The sequence below is a fragment of the Prionailurus bengalensis genome, chromosome B4 (genome assembly GCF_016509475.1).
Source record: "Prionailurus bengalensis isolate Pbe53 chromosome B4, Fcat_Pben_1.1_paternal_pri, whole genome shotgun sequence".
In the NCBI taxonomy this organism is placed as follows: domain Eukaryota; kingdom Metazoa; phylum Chordata; class Mammalia; order Carnivora; family Felidae; genus Prionailurus; species Prionailurus bengalensis.
In genome coordinates, this window is record NC_057358.1 from 136,044,760 (window position 1) to 136,065,047 (window position 20,288).

At 57.8% G+C, this 20,288-nt stretch overlaps 1 protein-coding gene across 1 annotated transcript; it reads left to right on the top strand.

Moving 5' to 3' along the window:
* The first annotated feature begins 64 nt into the window (after positions 1–64).
* On the top strand, positions 65–18,308 carry BIK (BCL2 interacting killer). Its single transcript, XM_043562828.1, has 5 exons — positions 65–199; positions 14,693–14,833; positions 16,216–16,323; positions 17,040–17,157; positions 17,786–18,308. Exons 2-5 carry the CDS (start codon positions 14,700–14,702, stop codon positions 17,870–17,872), a joined length of 447 nt encoding a protein of 148 aa, XP_043418763.1. The 5' UTR covers positions 65–199; positions 14,693–14,699; the 3' UTR covers positions 17,873–18,308.
* Positions 18,309–20,288: the final 1,980 nt, after the last annotated feature.

A 20,288-nucleotide genomic window follows, 5' to 3' on the forward strand; every position in this document is an offset into this window, starting at 1 on the left:
CCACTGGGACCCGGGTCCCGGGTTCCGAGCTCCTCGCCGGGAGAGGCGGCCCCGGGGGCGGGCCGGGGCGGGGCCGGGCGGTTTATACGCTCGCGCGCCGGCCGGCGGCCGCAGACAATACGCTTCCCGGCCCGAGCGCTCCGGACGCCGCCACCATCGCCGCCGCCGCCGCCGCCGCCACCGCCACCTCCGACTCGAGGTGAGTCCGAGCCCTGCCGCCCCCCGGCTGTGGCCCCAGCCCCTCTGCCCTGCGCCCCCGCGCCAAGCCCGAGCCCGGCAGGTGAGCGCGCAGAGAGCGGCTGGAAGGTGGGGGACCTGTGCCCAGGGTTTTCCGTCCCGGGCAGCTGTCGGTGTGTCACTTTCGGGCGACGTTTCGGGACGCTGGCTGCGTAACGCACCCTCTCTGGCGGGGTCTCCAGGCCCCCGCCGGCGACTGTACCAGCCGCAGCCCGCGCGGGCCTCAGTCTCCGCCTCCGTGCAATGGGGCGCCCCGCCCCGAGGGCCGGATACCCCGTCGCCCCGCACCGCCCACCGGCTCGGCCTCCCGGGGCCCGGCTCCCACCGCCCGCGAACCGGGCGGGCCGGAGCGCGGGACCGCCAGCCCCCGGCCGCACGGCCCGGTGTCCACCCCGGGAAGATGGCGTCGGGCGCTGGCCCCCGCCGGGACCCGGGGCGCCCCGAGTCGCCCCGAGTCGCCGCGCACCTGCCAGGGGCCGGAGAAGGGCTTTATTGTGGCCGCGGGGAAGTCCGGAACAGGAACTGCGCGCGGAGCGGGGGCGCGGCCGCCGCCCGGCACCTGCCCTCCGCCTGCACAGGTGCGCCCGCCGGCGCCGCAGACCCGCTGGAGGGGTCGCGGGCGCGGTCCAGCCGGTGGCCCGGAGGGGTCCCGCCGCCAGCCCTGCGCGGCCAAAACAAGGCCGGGGACGCTTGGTGTGTGTGTGGGGGGGGGGGTGCGCCGGCCTTGGTTCGCTTTCGCTACGAGCCCCGGCCTCCTGGGCGCGAAACCGCTTTGTAAAACCGTTAATCGTTACTGTAATTTTCGCTGGCAGGAGCCACCCCGGGGGGGGGGGGGGCGGCGGGGGCGGGACGTTGTTGCTGCGGCTGCAGTTGTAACACTTTCCCCAGCGCCTACCGTGGCCGGGCCCTGGAGCGGGTCTTCTTCGAGCTGCGCTCCAGCTCCCCAGGAAGGGAGGCTTATCAGCTTTCTCCTTCCCGCGCGAGGAGGGGGGCGCACAGGGGAGCTCTGTGCTGGCCTCGTTTGCGCATGGAGAGTTGGTTCCAGGAGGCGGCCTGCAAGCCGTCAAGCCAGAAAGCCCAGAGGCGTTGTCTGGAAGCCCCGCCAGATCTCTCCACCCGGCCACTTTCCAACGGTGTCTGTCTTAGACGGGCCCCTCGGCCTTCTGAGCCTCAGTTTGCCCGTTCTGTGAAATGGGTCTGCGAGGCTCCCCACCAGGTGTGGGGAACGCCCACCCAAGTGATGGTGGCTGTCAGTGGCCTCCCTTAGAGTGAACACTCCAACCTTATTTCTACTTATCTTGGGCATGCCTTTGGGGTGATTCTTCGGAGTGGCGCATCGTAGGAGTTTACTAGTGTGGTTTTGCACTGGCTCTTTAAATGGTCCGTCTGAGGCTGTAGCCGGGTCTGGATCCCAGCTTCAGCACCTGGCTGGTGCCGCCCCTCTTGCCTTCCCGCGCCAGGATTTGGGGGATTTCCCACCATTTTAACCTCAAGGTCACCGGGCTGTCACTGATGGCTTTGGCTGTGGCCGCTTGAGCTTTACCAGCCTTACGCGGTACAAGTTTATTTTTGCCTGTTTTTGGTTTAAAGTGTCGAAAGCATCTGGGGAGACTGGCTTCCAGGGTGTGGGCTTTCAGCCAGGGCCTCAGAACGCCCTCTGGGCAAGAAACCTGTTTCATCAACCTTCTAAGATGGCTGCCAGGTGACTTTTTTTCCCCCCCTTTTTTTTGGTGGGAACCACCTCGGCAAGGATGTTTCTGCAAGCACCAGGGATCCTGTGAGGCCCTCTCTCTATGGGATGGCGAGAGGCCTGAAAGGAAAGGAGTGATGAGAGACTTAGCGCAGTCTCTAGGGGCATGTGGGTATCAGACTCGTCATCTCTTCCCTATCTCGGTTCCATGCTGCCTCCTCTGAGCAGTCTTTCCTGATTACCTCATCAAAGGTGCAGCCCTTCCTCTCTTTCTGCCAGTGCCTCTGAGCAAGGACCCCAGTTTACATTTTCTCGGGACACTAAAGAGATTGTGCTACCCTTTTGTGCTTAGTGACCCTGGGCTGCAGCTCCATGAGAACAGGAGGACCAAATGTCACCCTTAGTGGAGTATCCCCAGCAACTCACAGCCTGGGCATGCTGGGAAGAAGCTGGATGGAGGGTTGTATGCGTGTTAATTATCCTAAGTTTTTTTTTTTTTTTTTTTTTTTTTTAACGTTTATTCGGTTTTGAGAGCGAGCATGAGCGGGGGAGGGACAGAGAGAGGGAGACACAGAATCCGAAGCGGGCTCCAGGCTCCGAGCTGTCAGCCCAGAGCCCGACGCGGGGCTTGAACTCACGGACTGCGCGATCATGACCTGAGCCGAAGTGGGCTTCACCCACTGAGCCCCCCAGGCGCCCCCGTATCTTAAGTGCTATTAGGTGGGTATGAAAGCTGGGTTCACGGAGCTGCAAAGAAACCAGCGAGCAGTGTCAGCCCAGTTCAGTTCTCTCCCGATCGGCCCTCTAACATATGGAAGGGGCTGCTGGGGGATGGCTCCATCCGCTGGTGAGCCTTGAAGCTGACCCCCGAGGTATTTTCCCCTCTCCCTGGAAAGCATCCTGTTTTTAGCGAACCCTATTAAGTTTGTAGACAATTAATGGCTTCTTGCTTCCCCTTGCCTCCAACCTAGTGGATCCCACGAGAGTCCGGCTGTTTGTTCTCCCTGCTCAGAACAATTCCAAGAGGTTTCAAGGAAGTTCCCGGCACGCTCGGGTTTTATTGTGGGTCGCGGCCAGGAAGCCTGCAGCGGGTCCGGAGTGGACACAGGCAGCCACTCCCTCAACTTTTTGTCCTGCCGCTGGTTGGCCGGGGCCAGGCCCTGGGAGACACACAGAATGTAAGCAAATAAGGCCACGGCCCCCAGTTCCTTGTTGGCACCGAGGCCGGCGGGAGCGAGGCCAGGGCTGGGTGGGCAGCTGATTTTCGTAGTGTCAATATTAGGATGTGACAATACAAAACACCCACCGGGCCTTGCCGGGCAGCGCACGGTAAACCTGTTTTTCTGGAGGTGGGAGAAGGTACCTTGTCACCCGGACTGAGAGGAAAGTGCAAGCTTAATAGCCAAGAGCAACCCGTCTGGCTACTTGGGGGGGGCGTCACTGTGACATGAAGTTTTAGGCTGGCGAGTTCCTGCCCCCCCACCCCCAGCCCAGGTTGGCACTTGTGTGCCTGTGGCTTGGAGCTCAGAAGAGGCAGAGTTCAGAAGGGGAGGGCACGGATCTGCCGGACTGCCCATACGCAGACAGTGACGCATCAGGAAAATCCCAGCTCTGACTGGGAGGTGGTTAGCATGGTATGCACCTCTCCCGGGCCCCGGGGTCCCAGGTTCGTGACGGTTTCTCATTAGGGAGCACTGACTGTATACAATGCACGCAGCCTCCGCCTCCTTCTCAACAACTGCCCTTCCTACTGGGCTCTCAAAAGGTGAGGGTCTCCTAGCCAGGAATTGCCTGTCCCTGTGATCTGTCCCTCGATCGGTTTTACAGTCTATTACCTGCCTCCCCTGCCCCCTCATTGTCCCTGTTCACTAGGTCCCTGCTCTGAACTGGGGCAGACAGACAGGTAAACATTTAAGGAGACTATCAATGGGCTAGGTGCCCAATCCAGGTCTGTTTGCCCAAGGTGCTGGGATAACTCAGATGAGGGGCAGTTAATTCTGTCTTGGGGAGGGCAGAGAGGAGGTGGGGTCTGGGCTGGGTCTGAAAGAAGCAGCAGGCATCCTCCCCCCCCCCCCCCCCCCCCCGCCCCTGGCCATGCCAGCCTGGGGAGGCAGAAGGAGGCCAGAAGGTCAGGTTGAGGGTTCAAAAGGGCCAGGGTGGCTGGCCTCTGGGGACCTGAGGACTTTGTCCTAGGGAGGAAATGGGAATCCCTAAAACTACTGACCAGGATTCGGGGAGTAATTAAAACTCCTCTACACTGAGGGAACACCCAAAACTCTGGAAGAAAGGATCCCTGAGGGCTGTGTCTCTCTCCCTGGGCCCTTCAGACCTCGGGCCTAGCAGGGCACTGTCTTTGACTCCTTTTAAACACATGGTAAGAACTTATTATAATTAGTTAATGCTTCTTTAATGATTTTATTTGTTTATTTATTTTTCATGTTTATATTTTGAGAGCAAGAGAGAGCAGGGGAGGGGCAGAGAGAAAGACCAAGGATCAGAAGGAGGCAGCTGGAGCCCAATGCAGGGTTCGAACTCCTCAACGGTGAGGTCATCAAAGCCAATGCTTAGACTGAGCCACTCAGGAACCCCTAAAGATTTTATTTTTATTTTTAAAAAAGATTTTATATTTTAAGTAATCTCTACACCCAGCGTGGGGCTTGAACTCACAACCCCCAGATCGAGAGTCACATGCTCCACTGACCGATCCAGCCAGGCACCCCCACCGCTGCCAGAACTCATTTTAAATACATGCTTTTTAAACTTGAAAACTGCAGGCCCAGGTAGTATCTTGGCACCCTGTCCTTTCTTTTTTTTTTTTAATTTTTTTTTTTTCAACGTTTATTTATTTTTGGGACAGAGAGAGACAGAGCATGAACGGGGGAGGGGCAGAGAGAGAGGGAGACACAGAATCGGAAACAGGCTCCAGGCTCCGAGCCATCAGCCCAGAGCCTGACGCGGGGCTCGAACTCACGGACCGCGAGATCGTGACCTGGCTGAAGTCGGAGGCTTAACCGACTGCGCCACCCAAGCGCCCCACCCTGTCCTTTCTAATGGTGATGGAAAAGCACAGAGATCCACTTGGGTCCCCTTTTGGATACCAAGGAGGACTTTGGGATCCCTTGGATTCTCCTTGCCCTGTTTCCACACCTGCTTTCTGTTCACTCTATTGAACTGTGTATTATAACAAAACACCACAGCCTGGGTAGTTTATAAACCACAAATTTATTTCTCACGGTTCTGGAGACTGGAAATCCAAGGTCAGGGTGCCACAGATTTCCTGTATCCTTGAGTGGGGGACTGGGGGACCGGAAGGGAGCTTTCCTGGGCCTCTTTTAGAAGAACACTGATCCTGGGGTGTCGGGGTGGCTCTGTCGTCGGTTAAGCGTCCGACTTTTTTTTTTTTTTTTTTTTTTTTTTTTAATATTTGAGATAGCACAACTGGGGTGGGACAGAGAAAGAGGGACAGACACAGAATCCGAAGCAGGCTCTGAGCTGTCAGCACAGAGCCCGATGTGGGGCTTGAACTCACAAACTGTGAGATCATGACCTGACGTGAAGTCGAAAGCATCCCACTCCAGATTTCAGCTCAGGTCATGATCTCTTGGTTCCTGGGTTCGAGCCCCATGCTAACAGGATAGAGCTTGCTGGGGATTCTCTCTCTGTGCCCCCCCCCCCCCCCATTGGTGCATGTTCGAGCTCTCTCTCGAAATAAATAAGTAAACATGAAAAAAAGAGCACTCATCCCATTAGTGGAGCCTGCCTGATCTAATTGCCTCTCAAAGACCCCGCCTCCCGATACTGTCACCCTCTGCATTAGGTTTTCAACATATGAACTTGGGAGTGGGCACAAACATCCAGAGCACAGCAAACTGGGGTAAAGCCAATTGCAAAATCAGTCGCCAAGAGAATTCTTGTGTTGTACTTCCTCTAGGTTAGAGTGTCTTCATAGCTGCTTGAGCAGGAAAGGACATAAAAGAAAATCTCCCCCAGGCCTGTTTTCCAAACGCGGAATTAGGGGTCCAGAGGGGCTAAGGAACTTGTCCAAAGCCAAACGGCCAAGCTGGACTAGGACCCAGGTGGCCCAGCAGCCGAGTGCCCCGTGGCACAGTGTCCCTGTGCATAGGTAATGAACAGAAGCAGTGAGACGTGGGTATTTGCATAAATGCATCACAGAGGATCCTCATCTTGCCATGACTTCTTTCCCTGTTGCTACGCCGACCCACCTCTTTCCATTTTCGTGGTGGCCGACCTGACCGGGTGTGGATGGGATGGCGGGGGGGGGGGGGGGGGATGATGCACTGGTTTTGCATCGTTTCCTCTAGCAAACATTCCTGAGCGTACTGATGAATCGGGCCCAGCTTGGGGCTCCGGGGACCTGGAGCTGAATCAAGCCTGAGCAGACTCCCGCCGGACTTTGACCTAAGCCGGCTGCAGGGGCCAAGCAAGTGTCTCGAGTTGGAGGCCAGGTTTAATGCAGCTCCCGCCCTCGCCTCGGGTGCGGGACAAGCCCTTCCCAGTTCTAAACCTCATCTGAGTGGTGGGTGATGTTCCTCTCCCTCCCGGAGGGGTCAGGCCTGTAAAGTGCCTGATGCTGAACACTGCACACGCGTGGCTTACATTCACCGTCATGCCAGGCTCCCCGCTCATGTGCTCAGAAGGCACGATGCTCAACGATGTATCGGGCCGTGACTGGGCCCTACACACGGCCCCAGCATGTCCGTTGCGTCACTGTTCAGTGGGGAAACTTATCTGGCGTTTCAGGCCCCAGCAAGGCTTTTTTTTTTCTCATAATTGTCAAAGCTGCCTTCCTTTTTCTAGGCCGATGTATTTTTGGAGCCCGGGGGTGGGGAGGATGATTGGGTGGCCGAGAGGCTCTGAATTTCCGTTCTCAACCTTCCTGATCCCCCCGTCGGTGAAGTGGGGCAGACACCTCCTCCTGAGGGAGGCTGGGCTCAGCAGCTGCACAAAAGAAGAACATGAGATCCCCGAGAGCCCTTAGCAGCAGGCCCAGAGAGGACAGTCCTTGCCCGAGGCCACGGAGGCCAAGCCGAGATGGGCCACCTGGGTTCAAGTGGGTCAGGCCAGCATCTGCGCTGGGCTTCCCGGGGTGGAGGGCTGCGGGGCTGTGGCTCCCGGGGCCCATCCCAAGCTGCCACTTTCCAGAGCACCGAACAACTCCCACAACCCTCCAGGGGTGAATTTCCAAGTTGTCTTTCTACCTGAAACCCCTTTCTGCCTCTTTCCTTCTCTCTCCTTTTTCTCTCGCTGCTCCCTGTCTTTCCCCCCCCCCCTCCCCCCAGTTAATTTCTCCATCACTCAAGGGAAGTGAGCCCTGCCTGCCTCAGAGGAGCGGTTTTGGGCATCTGCAGGTTCCTAAGGGTGGAGGCTGGAGGCCAGACTTCCCCCACCAGGTGGGGAGGGTGGGTTGGCGACTTGATTCCTGAAATAGACCTTTAAGACAGATTATTTCCATTTCAGAAAAATTCCAGCTGTTAACCCCAGAACAGTTTTTGCTTTATTTTTTGAATCTGCGATCACAGCACGTGGGTGATAGTAAAGGTTCGAGAACACAAAAGCGTACAGTTAAAAAGATTCAGTCCCCTTCCCCGCCCCTGCTCTGTCCCAGAGCGACCCCTTCCCCTCTTCACTAATCTCCTTGCCTCTTTCAGGAGATGACCTGTACAGATAGAAGTGTTTGTCTGTTTATGTCCTTTATTGTTTACACACGCTGGGCAATACAGTTACAGTTACGAGCTGTTCTGTTCCCTGCTGTGTGCATGTAGCCATGTGCTTTCAAGATCCTGGCACGTCAGCGCTCACAGGTTGGTTGCTTATGTTTTTCAAGGCTGCCGGGTACATGCCGGGGTCTGCACGGGAACAGTCCTAGAAACCAAAGGCTCTGTGCACTTGCTACTTTGGTGGATACTAATCTCCCACTCTCCTGGGTTTGTTGATTCCTTAACCAGCTTTGGAGCCCCTGCTGCGGGGCAGAAAGGGGGCAACAGCTGTATCTGTTAATCTCACTCTTTGCTCTGGAGGCTGTGCTATTTCCATGCAGAAGAGCCGTCTCGGAGCTAGGCTCAGTATCAGGTGACTGGTCCTGGTCACACAGCGGTGGCAGAACTGGGACTGGAAGGAACCTGGGTCTGTCTCGGCTGAGGTCAGGGCTTTAATGCTTGAGCGAGCACCTGATGCTTTGAGCGCTGGGTGCTCTGTAAACCAGGACCCCACCCCCGTCGTGGGCAGCGGCAGGGCTGGGGATTGGGTCAGGTGTGGGTGGGAAGCCCCGATGGAAAAATACTGAACTGAGGACCCAGGGTTTCTCGGCTGGGTCCACCCCGCAGCCACTGGCCCCGTACCCAGGACTCCGGTGACCTGTGGGAATTGATGGGGCTCCAGGGGTGTGGCCACCTGTTCCAAGGCATGCAGGGACACATGGCAAGGCTGGGCTTGGGGAGACTCAGGAAACCGCAGGCTGCTGGGTCCAGAGCCCGCCCCTCACCATCTCCCAAGCCCCGCAGGTGTCCTTGTGGCTGTGTGGGCTGCACTCTTCTGCCCAGAGGCGAGATTGGCATCCCCAGCTCTGCCAGTAAAAGAGCGCTCCTGGCTGGTGTTTCCACGGAATGTGTAGGAGGGTGAGCGTGTGGGCTGCAGCCTGGGTGGGGACGCATGGCTAGGTGCGCCTGCCTTTTTGCAAATCTGCTGGAAGAAAAATAGATGCTTAAGAGCAGTCCAGGCCCCTGGGCCACCAGTGACCTCAGTAACGGCCTTTGTTTGGTCATTTGACAAACATGCTCTGTGCCGTGTGCCGGAAGCCAGAGATCAGTGACGATGGCAAGCACCCGGTTTGTCACCTTACGTGGTGTTGGTGTTGGTGTTGGTGTCGGGACATTAACATTACTCTTTAATTTCTCGGTTGTTATTTTTTTATTAAAAAATTTTTTTAAATGTTTTATTTAGTTTGAGAGAGACAGAGCATGAGCGAGGGAGGGTCAGACACACACACACACACACACACACACACACACACACACACACAGAATCTGAAGCTGTCAGCACAGAGCCTGACGCGGAGCTTGAACCCACGAACCACGAGACCATGACCTGAGCTGGAGTCGGAGGCTTAACCGGCTGAGCCACCCAGGCGCCCCAAGTATCCTCATCTAGAAGGGGAAGAAGCTGGAGGCACAGAGAGTCCATGCTCTAAACCCCCAAAGAGGAAGAAACAGCAACTCAGTGTGGTCGGTTGGAGATAGAAGGGACCAGGGACAGGGGCTGCCTGAGCTCCCTGAGCGCCCCCCTAGCCTGGCTCAGAGGACCTGGGAAGGCAGTGCCGGGGGCTGAGCTCTCGGCAGAGCGTGGTTCACAGAAGCACGTGGTCTTAAGTGTGTGGGAACCTTGGCCAAGGTTGGATTGGCAGTGCTGGGGCCGGGGAGGTGGCCAGGGGGAGAAGAGAGGGCCCTGATAGCCACGTGCCACAGCTCCCGAGGGGACTGGGGAGCCGAGTGGAGCGGTGGCCGGGTCAGATCTGAGGCTGCTGCATGGAGATCAGATTGGAGAGATTCTGGTGGAGACTGGAGGCCGGCTGGGCATCTACAGAAGAGCCGGGCGGGAGGTGGCCAGCTCTGGGCTCCCCTGGGGCGGTGGGACTGCTTCAGGGACCTTGGCTCCCACCTCCCTGACCACACTCTGATTTCTCCCCCTCAGATCTAATAGCCCTAAGGCCCACCCAGGCCTGGCTGGGTGAGCATTTCATGAGAATCCTTGCACAGGGCTTAAGTCAGGGCCAAGTCGGGGCCGGACAGAAGTAGGTGCTCAGACATCAGTCTGGATTATCGTAGGCAGTCTGTGCTGCTGCTTGCCTGGAAAATGAACCCTATTAGTTTGGGGTCATTCATCCCCAACTGATAGATGAGGAAACTGAAGGCCTTGCCCGAGCAAGTGAGCACTTGGGTTAGGAGGTTCACCCAAGACTCCCCCCACCTGTCCAGAGGGTCCCATGCTGGAAGCTTAGCTCCAGGGAGCAAGCACAGACCTGGAGAGGGGAGCCTGTCCCCGGTGTCTGTCCCCGGTCAGCTCAGACTGGAGGTCAGTCTGGTGGGTTCGGGGGACCCTTAGGAGGGGACAGTGTAGACCCTGCCCCCAAACAGTTCAGTCTGCTGGGGCCGTCCCACCCCACCGCACACCCAGCCCTGGAGCTAGTGAGACACAGGCCTCCGCCTCCCCCCTACCCGCCCGCCCCGCCCCCGCCAGCTGGGGTGCTCGTGGTCACTGTCCCTGGTCAGGCACATGCTCCTGCAGGGCTCGGGGGCCCCATTCCCATTTGGTGCCCAGGGATCCTGGGAGGGTCTGCTGGAGGCAGATGGCTGCTGGGACAGTGGATGAAGGGGAGGCTCAGGCTACGTGCCCACCCACCGAAGTCCCGTAGTGGCCCCTTGGCTGCGGGGAGGCAGGGCTTTCCATAGGAGCACACCGCAGCCTCTGGGGAGAGAGCAGGCCCCTTGCTGGGGTGTGGTGTTGAGGGTGAGGGCTGCTGGGGGCGGATGCAAATGAGGGCTGGGGCTGCTTTTCTTGGGGGATTGCCATTTGCATAGACACCAAGCTCCCTGGGGCCTGGGGGCAGCCAGAGGCCCTGGTCCCAATTCCTTAAATGCCACACCCCCCCCCCCCCCCCCCCCCCCCCCCCCCCCCCCCCCCCCCCCCCCCCCCCCCCCCCCCCCCCCCCCCGAGTGCAAGCCGAAGGGTGTACTCAGTCCTCAGACTCTGTGCAGTGTTAAAATAGCTCAGCTGTGAGAGTTGTCTCTCTCCGGGTCCTTCATGCCCTTTGCTGAAGTTTGATACGTTTTTCTTTTAAAAAATGTTTTTAAAAGTTTATTTTGAGAGACAGAGTGAGCAGGAGAGGGGGAGAGAGAATTCCAAGCAGGCTGTGCACTGTCAGCACAGAGCCCAGTGTGGGGCTTGAACCCACAAACAGCAAGTTCATGGCCTGAGCTGAACCAAGAGTCAGACACTTAAGCAGTTGAACCACCCAGGTGCCCCTTACATTTTTCTCCATAAAAGCTTTAAGGATTTAAAATTTTTTAGGGGCGCCTGGGTGGCGCAGTCGGTTAAGCATCCGACTTCAGCCAGGTCACCATCTCGCAGTCCGTGAGTTCGAGCCCCGCGTCAGGCTCTGGGCTGATGGCTCGGAGCCTGGAGCCTGTGTCCGATTCTGTGTCTCCCTCTCTCTCTGCCCCTCCCCCGTTCATGCTCTGTCTCTCTCTGTCCCAAAAATAAATAAACGTTGAAAAAAAAAATTAAAATTTTTTAAAATTTTTATTTGAGAGAGAGAAAGTGAGTGAGTAGGGGAGGGGCAGACACACAGAATCTGAAGCAGGCTCTGAGCTGTCAGCACAGAGCTTGACGCGGGGCTCGAACTCACGGATCGCGAGATCATGATCCGAGCCAAAGTTGGATGCTCAACCGACTGAGCCATCCGGGCGCCCCAGTCATGTTTAAAAAATCAGATTCATTCCTGGGGCGCTTGGGTGGCTCCGTGGGTTAAGCGTCCAACTTCAACTCAGGTCATGATCTCGCGGTTTGTGGGTTTGAGCCCCGTGTCAGGCTCTATGCTGACAGCTCAGAGCCTGGAGGCTGCTTCGGATTCTGTGTCTCCCTCTCTCTCTGCCCCTCCCTGGCTCATGCTCTGTCTCTCCCTGTGTCAAAAATAAATAAAAACATTGAAAAAAAAAAAAAAGATACAGGGAAGGGGTGCCTGGGCGGCTCAGTCGGTTAAGCGTCTGACTTCAGCTCAGGTAATGATCTCGCGGTTCGTGGGTTCGAGCCCCGCATCGGGCTCTGTGCTGACAGCTCAGAGCCTGGAGCCTGCTTTGGATTCTGTGTCTCCCTCTCTCTGTGCCCATCCCCCACTCGTGTTCTGTCTCTCCTTCAGAAATAAACATTATTTTTTTTAAAATCAAAAAAAAAAAAAAAAAAAGGGCGCCTGGGTGGCGCAGTCGGTTAAGCGTCCGATTTCAGCCAGGTCACGATCTCGCGGTCCGTGAGTTCGAGCCCCGCGTCGGGCTCTGAGCTGATGGCTCAGAGCCTGGAGCCTGTTTCCGATTCTGTGTCTCCCTCTCTCTCTGCCCCTCCCCCGTTCATGCTCTGTCTCTCTCTGTCCCAAAAATAAATAAACGTTGAAAAAAAAATAAATAAATAAAATCAGATTCATTCCTGACTGCAAGCCTTCTATGTCTGCAAATACAGATTTATTTGCTACTGTATTTTCTGGTTGCCTTGTTGCTGTTGGTTTTTGCGTGTTGATCTTGTATCTGGCAACCTTGAAACTCTTCCGTGATTCCAAGAGGTGATTCTCTTTGTTTCCTACGTGAAAGTTCATTTCATATCTGCTAGAAATCGTCTTTCTCTGCTCCTCTTGAAATGATTGCATTTTGTTCCGTGGCTTGAATATTCTGCGTCTTCTATTATTTCAGCAGTCTAAATGATTTCACTGGTGAGTTCTTTTTTTCCTTAATGTTTGTTCATTTTGAAAGAAAGCTCGAGCAGGGGAGGCACAGAGAGAAAGGGAGAGGGAGAGAGAATCCCAAGCGGGCTCTGCACGGCCAGCACAGAGCCCATCCGACGCCCGGCTCCATCCCACGAACCGTGAGATCATGACCTGAGCGGAAACCACGAGTCGGACGCTTCACCGGCTGAGCCGCCCAGGTGCTCCTCTTTCTTTTTTTAAAAGTCCGCTCTATGCCCAGCGTCAGGCTTGAACTCATGACCCCAGTATCAAGAGTCATGCCCCAGAGACTGAGCCAGCCAAGTGCCCCACACCTCGTAGCTTTTAACTGCTACCTAGCGTTCCCCGGAACAGCTGAATAAGGATTATGCACTCAGAACGGTGCCCGTGCTGCTAGGTTGCTGGCAGCAACGTTTTGGGTTTTTAGAAATGCCACCTGACCCTCCCTGTTGGGGGCGTGCTGGCCTGATGGTGTGGGAGGGAGTCGCTGGGTCTCAGGCCTGCAGGTGCCCTCAGCAGGTGGTAGCACCCCTGCACCCCCCCCACCCCCCCCACCAGGTCTGACCCGACGGCTCCTTTCAGCCCACAGGGGATGGTGCTGCCCTGACAGGTGCGGTGACATATGTCAGGCCACGGGCTCTTTGTGGCCGTTGTGGCTGTGTTTACACGTCTGATTTCTCCAGCCCTCGCTCCTGCTACAGCTGCCTTTCAAGCTGGGCTTTCATCTGGAACAGACGTGAGCCTACTGGCTTCCCTTTAGGAAACCGAAGCAGCCCTCTTGAGGCCAATTCTGGGCATCTAGTCTCTCTGGAACGATGCTGTTCTTGTGTGGTGTCCTTTCTCAAAGGCCAGAGTGCCCCAGCCCCTCAAATCTCAAATACCTGTCTGCGCCCTTGATGACATCACAGCGCGCCCAAATCTGACCGCGTTTTGGATGCTGTGTTGAGAATAACCTGTCTAGACTCGCCCTTCAACACCTGGAGGACCCAAACTCTCTTCTCTGCTCCTGTGAACCTGTGTCCTGTCTTTGTGTTTCCAGTCATCACCCTTTAATGCTGAAAGCAAGTTGTGTGCGCACTCTGGCGTAGACCCGGTGTCCCCGGAGGGTCCCCGCGTGCGGGATCCGCTTCAGGGATGAACATTGTCCACCCTGGACCTGGGGAGCAGTGAGGCTTCACTCTCTCTCTTCTTGGCTTAATCCTGAACTTTTCTAAGCCGCCAGTGCCCTCTTACTAAATACCTGCCTTGAAGGTTAGGGATCCAATGAGATGACAAAAAGGTTCTGTCAACTCAGGGCAGGCTAACGTGAAGAATCAGAAAAAATCGTAAAGCCCAGGCCGTTATCGTAAGACAGTGGGTTGAAGTGCAGAGGTCATAACAATTGGTGCCCGTTCCCGCAGCATCACACCTACTAAGTGACACAGCTGGGATTTGAACTCTGGTCCTTTGGGTCCACATCCTTCATCATATTCTGGACCTACGGCTGTTCGGTACAGTGTGGGGTAAATTGTGGTGAATCGGGTCATAGAATCCTACCTAACTATCACCGGCGACGACTTGGGAGTCCACAATTGGACTAGGAGTGCTAAATATGTGAATGGTGATTTGAACGTGTTGAGTTTTCTTTTTCTTTTAAGACCTTTTTTTTTTTTTAATTTTTAATGTTTATTTTGAGAGGGAGAGAGACAGAGAGAGAATGAGTGGGGGAGGGGCAGAGCAAAAGGGAGACAGAATCTGAAGCAGGCTCTCCACCGTCCGCACAGAGCCCGACGTGGGGCTCGAACTCACCAACTGTGAGATCATGACCTGAGCTGAAACCAGGAGCCGAAATCAAGAGTCAGACGCTCAACAGACTGAGCCACCCGTGTGCCCTGGGTTTTATTTTTCTTCCACAGCTGGGCTGGCTGTGGCTTGTGTTTTTGCGAGTGTTGGATCATGCCATCAGAGAGCCGGGCTCTGTCCCTGTCTCCTCTGCATATTCTTGGCACGCTGGGTATCCTTAATGTTCAACACCCTGGGGTCATAAAATGGCTGCTGCCGCTCCAGCCTTCACTCCTGTGTTGAAGGCAGCAAGGAGGGGGAAGAGCCGCCCTGGCTGAGGCCGCTCCCTTTCAACTCCCGCGTCAGACTTCTGAGGCCCCGTTGACCGGAACTGGGTTATGTGCTCCCCACCAACTGCAAGGCATGCTGGGAAAGTGAGGACGGGAGAGTCCCGGTTGGCTTAGACGCACCAGGACTCAGTCAGTGTCTCTCTCCCCCAGAGAAGAAATGTCTCACGCAGGACCCCTCTCCAGGAACGTCTTTTTGAGCACCTTCCTGCAGGAGCATGGCCCGGAAGTTCTGGACGTTCCTGGCATGACCGATCTCGTGGAGTACTATGATCCTGGGCCCTCCCCTAACAGGTAGGTCCCAGTAACCCTCTGGGAGCCCCACCCCACCCCCCATTTCTGGTCAGTGACTTTCAGGATATGGTTAGAAGAGCAGGCCTTGTGGGCTCCCTAGGCAGGGCTCCAGAGCGGAAATTCCCTAGGTGTGGTCGTGGAGGCCTTGCCCTGGGCCCGGCAGCTCTGCTCTGATAACCAGCCCACAGAGGCCCTCAGCATCCAGCATATTCCCAGGACGGGTCTCGGCACTGCTACCAAAATGGCTTAGACCTGTGGCTTTAGGGCCGGGTGTCTCCTGGCCCTCAGTGACCACGATCGCCTCTTCACGGCCTTCTGAGTTGGTTCCACATTTTAGAAAATCAAGATGGAGCCTGAGGCGACTTCCCACATGGCTCCTGTTAGGGCGGCAAAGGAGGGGTCTTCCCAGGATCAGCCCCTGGCTTCTGGATGGTTCTCTTCTGCCTTAGGCCTCAGGATTGATTCTCTTAATCTCTATTAGGCCCTGGACCTGGGCACTGGGGCTGGTTGGGATTTTAGAGCTGGAGGGACCCGAAAACCTGCTTCCTCTTCTGTCCCTGCTCCACCCGTAGATGGCAACAGGGGTCGTTCTGCCTGGGGCAGTGTTTTGCTGAGGTCCCACAGGGTATTGGGATAGAGGTGGGCCCTCAACCCTCCATCCGACCTTTCAGCACCGCTGGAATAAGAGAGCACGGACCCCGGGGAAACTTGGGCAGGTGGCCGGGGCTGAGCCGGATCCGCTGGGAGGCCTGTCTGCCTGGAAATTCCCAGATGGAGTGTGCGGGCAGACCCCCGAGAGCAGGGCTGAAGCCGGCCCACTGCCCGGAAGGTGTCGGATTTGGAGATCAGGTGTGAGCGCGGGCACCTCTTTCCATCCGCGATTCCAATCAGGGAGCGCAGGGGCCCGGGAGCCCCTCCTTTCTGAAAGGAGTGAGGACACCAGGAGGTTTAAGGATTGGGAAGCAGGGAGCAGGTCCTAGAACCCCTCCCACCAGGAGGGGAGGGTAAGTCGAGGCTTCATAGGAAGCCAGTCCCAGTGATCCAGGGGGCTCAGAGCCCCAACCTGCCTAGCCCCCGCTGGGTGGTCTCTCCAACCTTGAGTTACCCTTGGAGGGGAGGGGGAGGCTGGAACGGGGTGGGGGGGCAACCCGCTGTTCACGCAGGCGCTAAATGGCTCCCTGCCCTCCCTCGAGGGGCCTGCACGTCAGGGAATGCACCTGCGGACGGGGCCTCGCTGGCTTTTTCTCACTGACAGGTTCTCTGCTCCCACACCTCGCTCTGTTGCCCCTGGCCTCCCAAGAACCCGGGCCCGGTGCCTGGTGGGCCTGGGTGTGTGGGGTCAGTGCACAACCACAGCCCTATTCCCCGTGCCCTCCCTACAGCAACAGCCCCGACGATGTGGCCATGCGGCTGGCCTTCATCGGGGACGAGATGGAGGTGAGGTGGATGATGCCCCGCGTTGGCGAGCTGCCCGGGATGGCCGTGTACAGGTGAGCGGCGCCCCCAGGCCCTGGGAGGAAACCGCTCCCCTCCCAGGCAGCCCCGAGCCCGCAGCCCCTGCTCCCGGGCACCAGACGAGCGGAACCCAAGTGCCTTTCTCTGCTTCCTCATCGAGCTGAGGCCAGATGTTTCCAAAAGGGCCTTGACCTCACGTGCAGACGGGGAATGCCGAGTGTGCTCGGCGGGAGCTGTCCGTGCGTCCTGCGCGGAGGCATCTGTCCTGAGCACGCTGTGCCTTCACGATCTGCCAGCATCTCTGTGGGTTCTCAGAACCTCCCAGAATTTCTCAAGGTGGGGGTGTTTGACACCAGAGTGAGAGTGGTTTCTTCTTGGTCCCCAGAGAGGCAGCCTTCCGTTGGCGAGCCTGGGCCTCCATCACAACAAAGATCCTCTGGACGGAGGACGTGCTCCCCTGGACCTGCCTCCTTGGGCCTGCGGGCAGAGGAGCATTTTCCACAGGGCCAGCTCCAGAAACCAGACCAAACCCCGAGTGGCCTGGGGGGGGCGGGGGAAGGAAACAGGAATTTTAGGCCCAGAAACCGCCCATGGAGAGAGGCCCTCATCCATGGAGCCAAGGGGGATAGGTTGGCGGTGGACGCGAGGGGACGAGGCCCTCTGCTCCCCACAGGGGTGCCCTGAGATGAAGGCCGTCTCTGTCCCTGTTCCTGCAGTAATGGCCCCGCCTCCCCTCCCATTTGTCTCCCAGCCTGGCCTTCACCTACAACCAGACGGGCCTGAGAGGTGTTCTCAGAAGTCTCCTGGATGGTCTGGCTAACCTCAGGGAGAACATACGGATCTGGGGCTTCCTGACCCTCAGGAGCAGGGTAAGATCTCGTGACCTTGACTTCTTCCCCTCCTGCACGTGGTGACACGCTCCCTGGGGCATGTCCTCTCGGGGCACCACAGACCCCACTGACGCCCTGTTGTCTTGTCTCGCCTGCTTCTCCTCTTCGCTACTCGTGCCCGGTCCCGGAGGCCTCTGGCTTTGAGGACTCCATGCTCGAATTCAAGAGCGTGTTTGCCGGCTTCCCCGCCTGCCCTCTTGCTTCGTTGGGCAGCCGTGACTGGTTCCTCCCTCCCCTGCCCAGCAGGCGCCTCCTCCCCCTGAGCACCTCTCCTCCCCCCTCCTCCTTCCTGCGGGGCCCGAGTCCCCAGCAGACTGGCAGCCCGGGTGGCCTGGCTTCTCCTCCTCTGCCCTGTCCTCGGGGGCCTTTGCCCCACCCCACCTGTGCTCTCTTTCTGGCCACCTCGGCCCAGACCTGTCCCGTTCGGAGCGGGGCGCTCCTGTGTCCCCCACCTTCCCTGACTCGTTCTTCCCACCCGACGTCCACCACGCGGGGCTCATCCCCGTGTCCGCGGAGCCGGCGTAGGAGGCGTTGTGGAATGGGCACCCCTGTTCCAGGCTGGAGGTCCTCACCTCTCTCCCCCTCCCCCTCCCCCTTCGTCCCACAGGTGTCCCCCAACTCGGGGCGCGGGCTGGCGCTGTCCCTGCTGCTGCTGGTGTTGCTGCTGGGCTGGGGGCTCCACCTCCTCCAGTGACTGTCCCCTGCTGCTCAGCACGGGGGCGGGGCTGGCCTCGCCCCCCCTGACCACCACCCTGGAGGTGGCCTCAGTTGGTTTTGTTGTCTTTTTAACTGTTTTCTGATGATCCCTTTTTTTTTTTTATATTTAAACTCTGAGTGCTGGGACACTACTGAGGTTTCATACTAGTTTTTTCTTTTTCTTTTTGTAAGAGAGATGAATTCATTATACCTCTGGGGTCGTTACTGGGTAACTGCCCGCGCCAAGGCCTGGCTGGGCCTGCTCTCCGGGCCCCACACCGCGCAGTGGCCGGTCCTTCCTCTGGCAGGTCGGTCACACGGCGGGCAACGGGGGGAGTGCTGGCCGCACCCCCGTGTCTGTGATGCCCGCAGCAAAGAATCTGCTGGAATAGATTTGGGAGGGGTAGGAGAGCTCAATAAAATGTTGGTTTCCAGCTGCTCTCTGGTCCTCTCTGGGGTCTGCAGCATGGGCTCCTCTTGCGTCGCGCGGGAGAGTCAAGGTGGGTAAGGGGGGGCAAGGGGAGCGGGTGGAGAAAGGGTGGGGCGGGCGCCCAGCCACCTGCGCGTGATCACACAGCCTGCAGGCTCTTTCCTGCACCTGCTGTCAGAGTTAGGCCCAACACGGTCAGGTTTACTCCTCTGCCCTGCCTGGTGCCTGAAACCTACCGTTAGGGATTATTTCCTTTGGGCTGTCAGTCTCTTATAATTGGGCTGCCTACCCTCCCCGTGTTTGGCCGTGTAGCCCGTGGGGCTACTCACATAGGTGTGGGGGCGGGGGAGAAGGGGCACCAGGGCCAGGCTTCCCACCGTGCGGGCTCAGACTGCCCCAGGCCTAGGCCCAGTGCTCTTTCTAGACCGCCAGGCCCTCCTCCCAGAACTTGTGCTCTGACTCCCTGCACCTCCACCCACAGTCCCCGATCTCAGATGCCAACGCTGGGCTGGGGTGAGCCACTTGCCTCCAGCCCCTCAGCCCCCCATCTTCGCCAGCCTCCCCTTGCTGTCCCCTCCAGGGCCTAGGCTTGGGGAGCCTTCCCTGCCCTCCATTCAACCCCAGAGCCGTGCTGCGCCCTACCCTCCAGCCAGGCTGGTCAGGTCCTGCCCACTCCAGCTGCCCCCTCCCACCCTCACAACTGAAGGGACCCTCCCAGCCACCACTGGGCCTCCCAGGCTGCAGCTCTGTAAGGTCTGGCCCTTCACAGCCTTGAGGCCTGATTTCACCTCCTTCTCCTGTGTCAGTTGTCCCTTGGGGCTATGTCAGGCCCTCCCCAGGCTTCACAGGGCAGGCCCAGAATCCCCCAGTTCCCAGGTCCTCGCTGGGAATGTTCCATCCTGACCCCTCACTCCACCCAAAGAACACTCCATCCCCAGGCAGGCACCACTGGGCTTGGAGACCTGGGAGTGGCCCAGGGCTTGCCCTGTGTGGGTGCCTTGACCCTAAGGCCCTGGGGATCCACTGCACAATCAGTAGGTCAGGCCGTGGCTAGACCCGTTCTAGAGGCACCTTTTTTTTTTTTTTTTTTGCATTTTTTTAATGTTCTTATTTATTTTTGGAGAGAGAGAGGGAGACACAGAATCTGAAACAGGCTCCAAGCTCCGAGCGTCAGCCCAGAGCCCGACGCGGGGCTCAAACTCACGAACCATGAGATCAGGCCTGAGCCAAAGTTGGACGCTTAACCGACTGACCACCCAGGCGTCCCTAGAGGCACCTCTTCTAAGAAGTCTTCTGTGACCGCCAGCTTGCTCTCCCCTAAACTGTGGGGACAGAATTGCCCACCCAACCACGTACCCAGCTTAGATGTTAGATGTGGCCAGGGGTGCCCGTGGCTTCTCCAGGAGTTTGGGGTTCTTCAGAGAGAGGAGGGAAAGGAACTGCTGTTTATGGAGCCCTCGGGTATAGCTGATGCAGTGGCTCCTCCCTGCGGGAATTTGGGGACCCCTTCGCCAGTGTTCTAGGGTTTGTGATATTCGCACCCATGGACATCGGAGGAGCCCCTACTGTGCTAGGCTTGGGCACAGGTCCTGGGGGTGTGAATACCTAGTCCCTCAAATCTCCCATTGTTTTTTGGGAGGAAAAAAAGCACACGCAGATGAGCTAAGACCTGTGGGCTGTGTTCTGAAGGCGGGAAAGGACTGAGAAGATGGCGGGGCCGGGGTGGACAAGCCACGGAAGACCAGGCCCGTCTGGAGACGCTGGCTGTGGCGAAGACGAGAGGGGAAGGGTCACCCAGCTACTGGGAACAGCACGTACAAAGGCCCCAGGCCGGGGAGACCCTCCCGAGCATGAGGGAGGTGGCCGCGGCCAGTGTCTACTCCGTGCCAACCCCGGGCCTTGATGAGCTGGCCCCAGCGTCTGCGCCCCCACGTGAGGTGGCGGCCTCTCGACCCCCCGAGCCGGCGCAGCTGTGGCCGTCTGG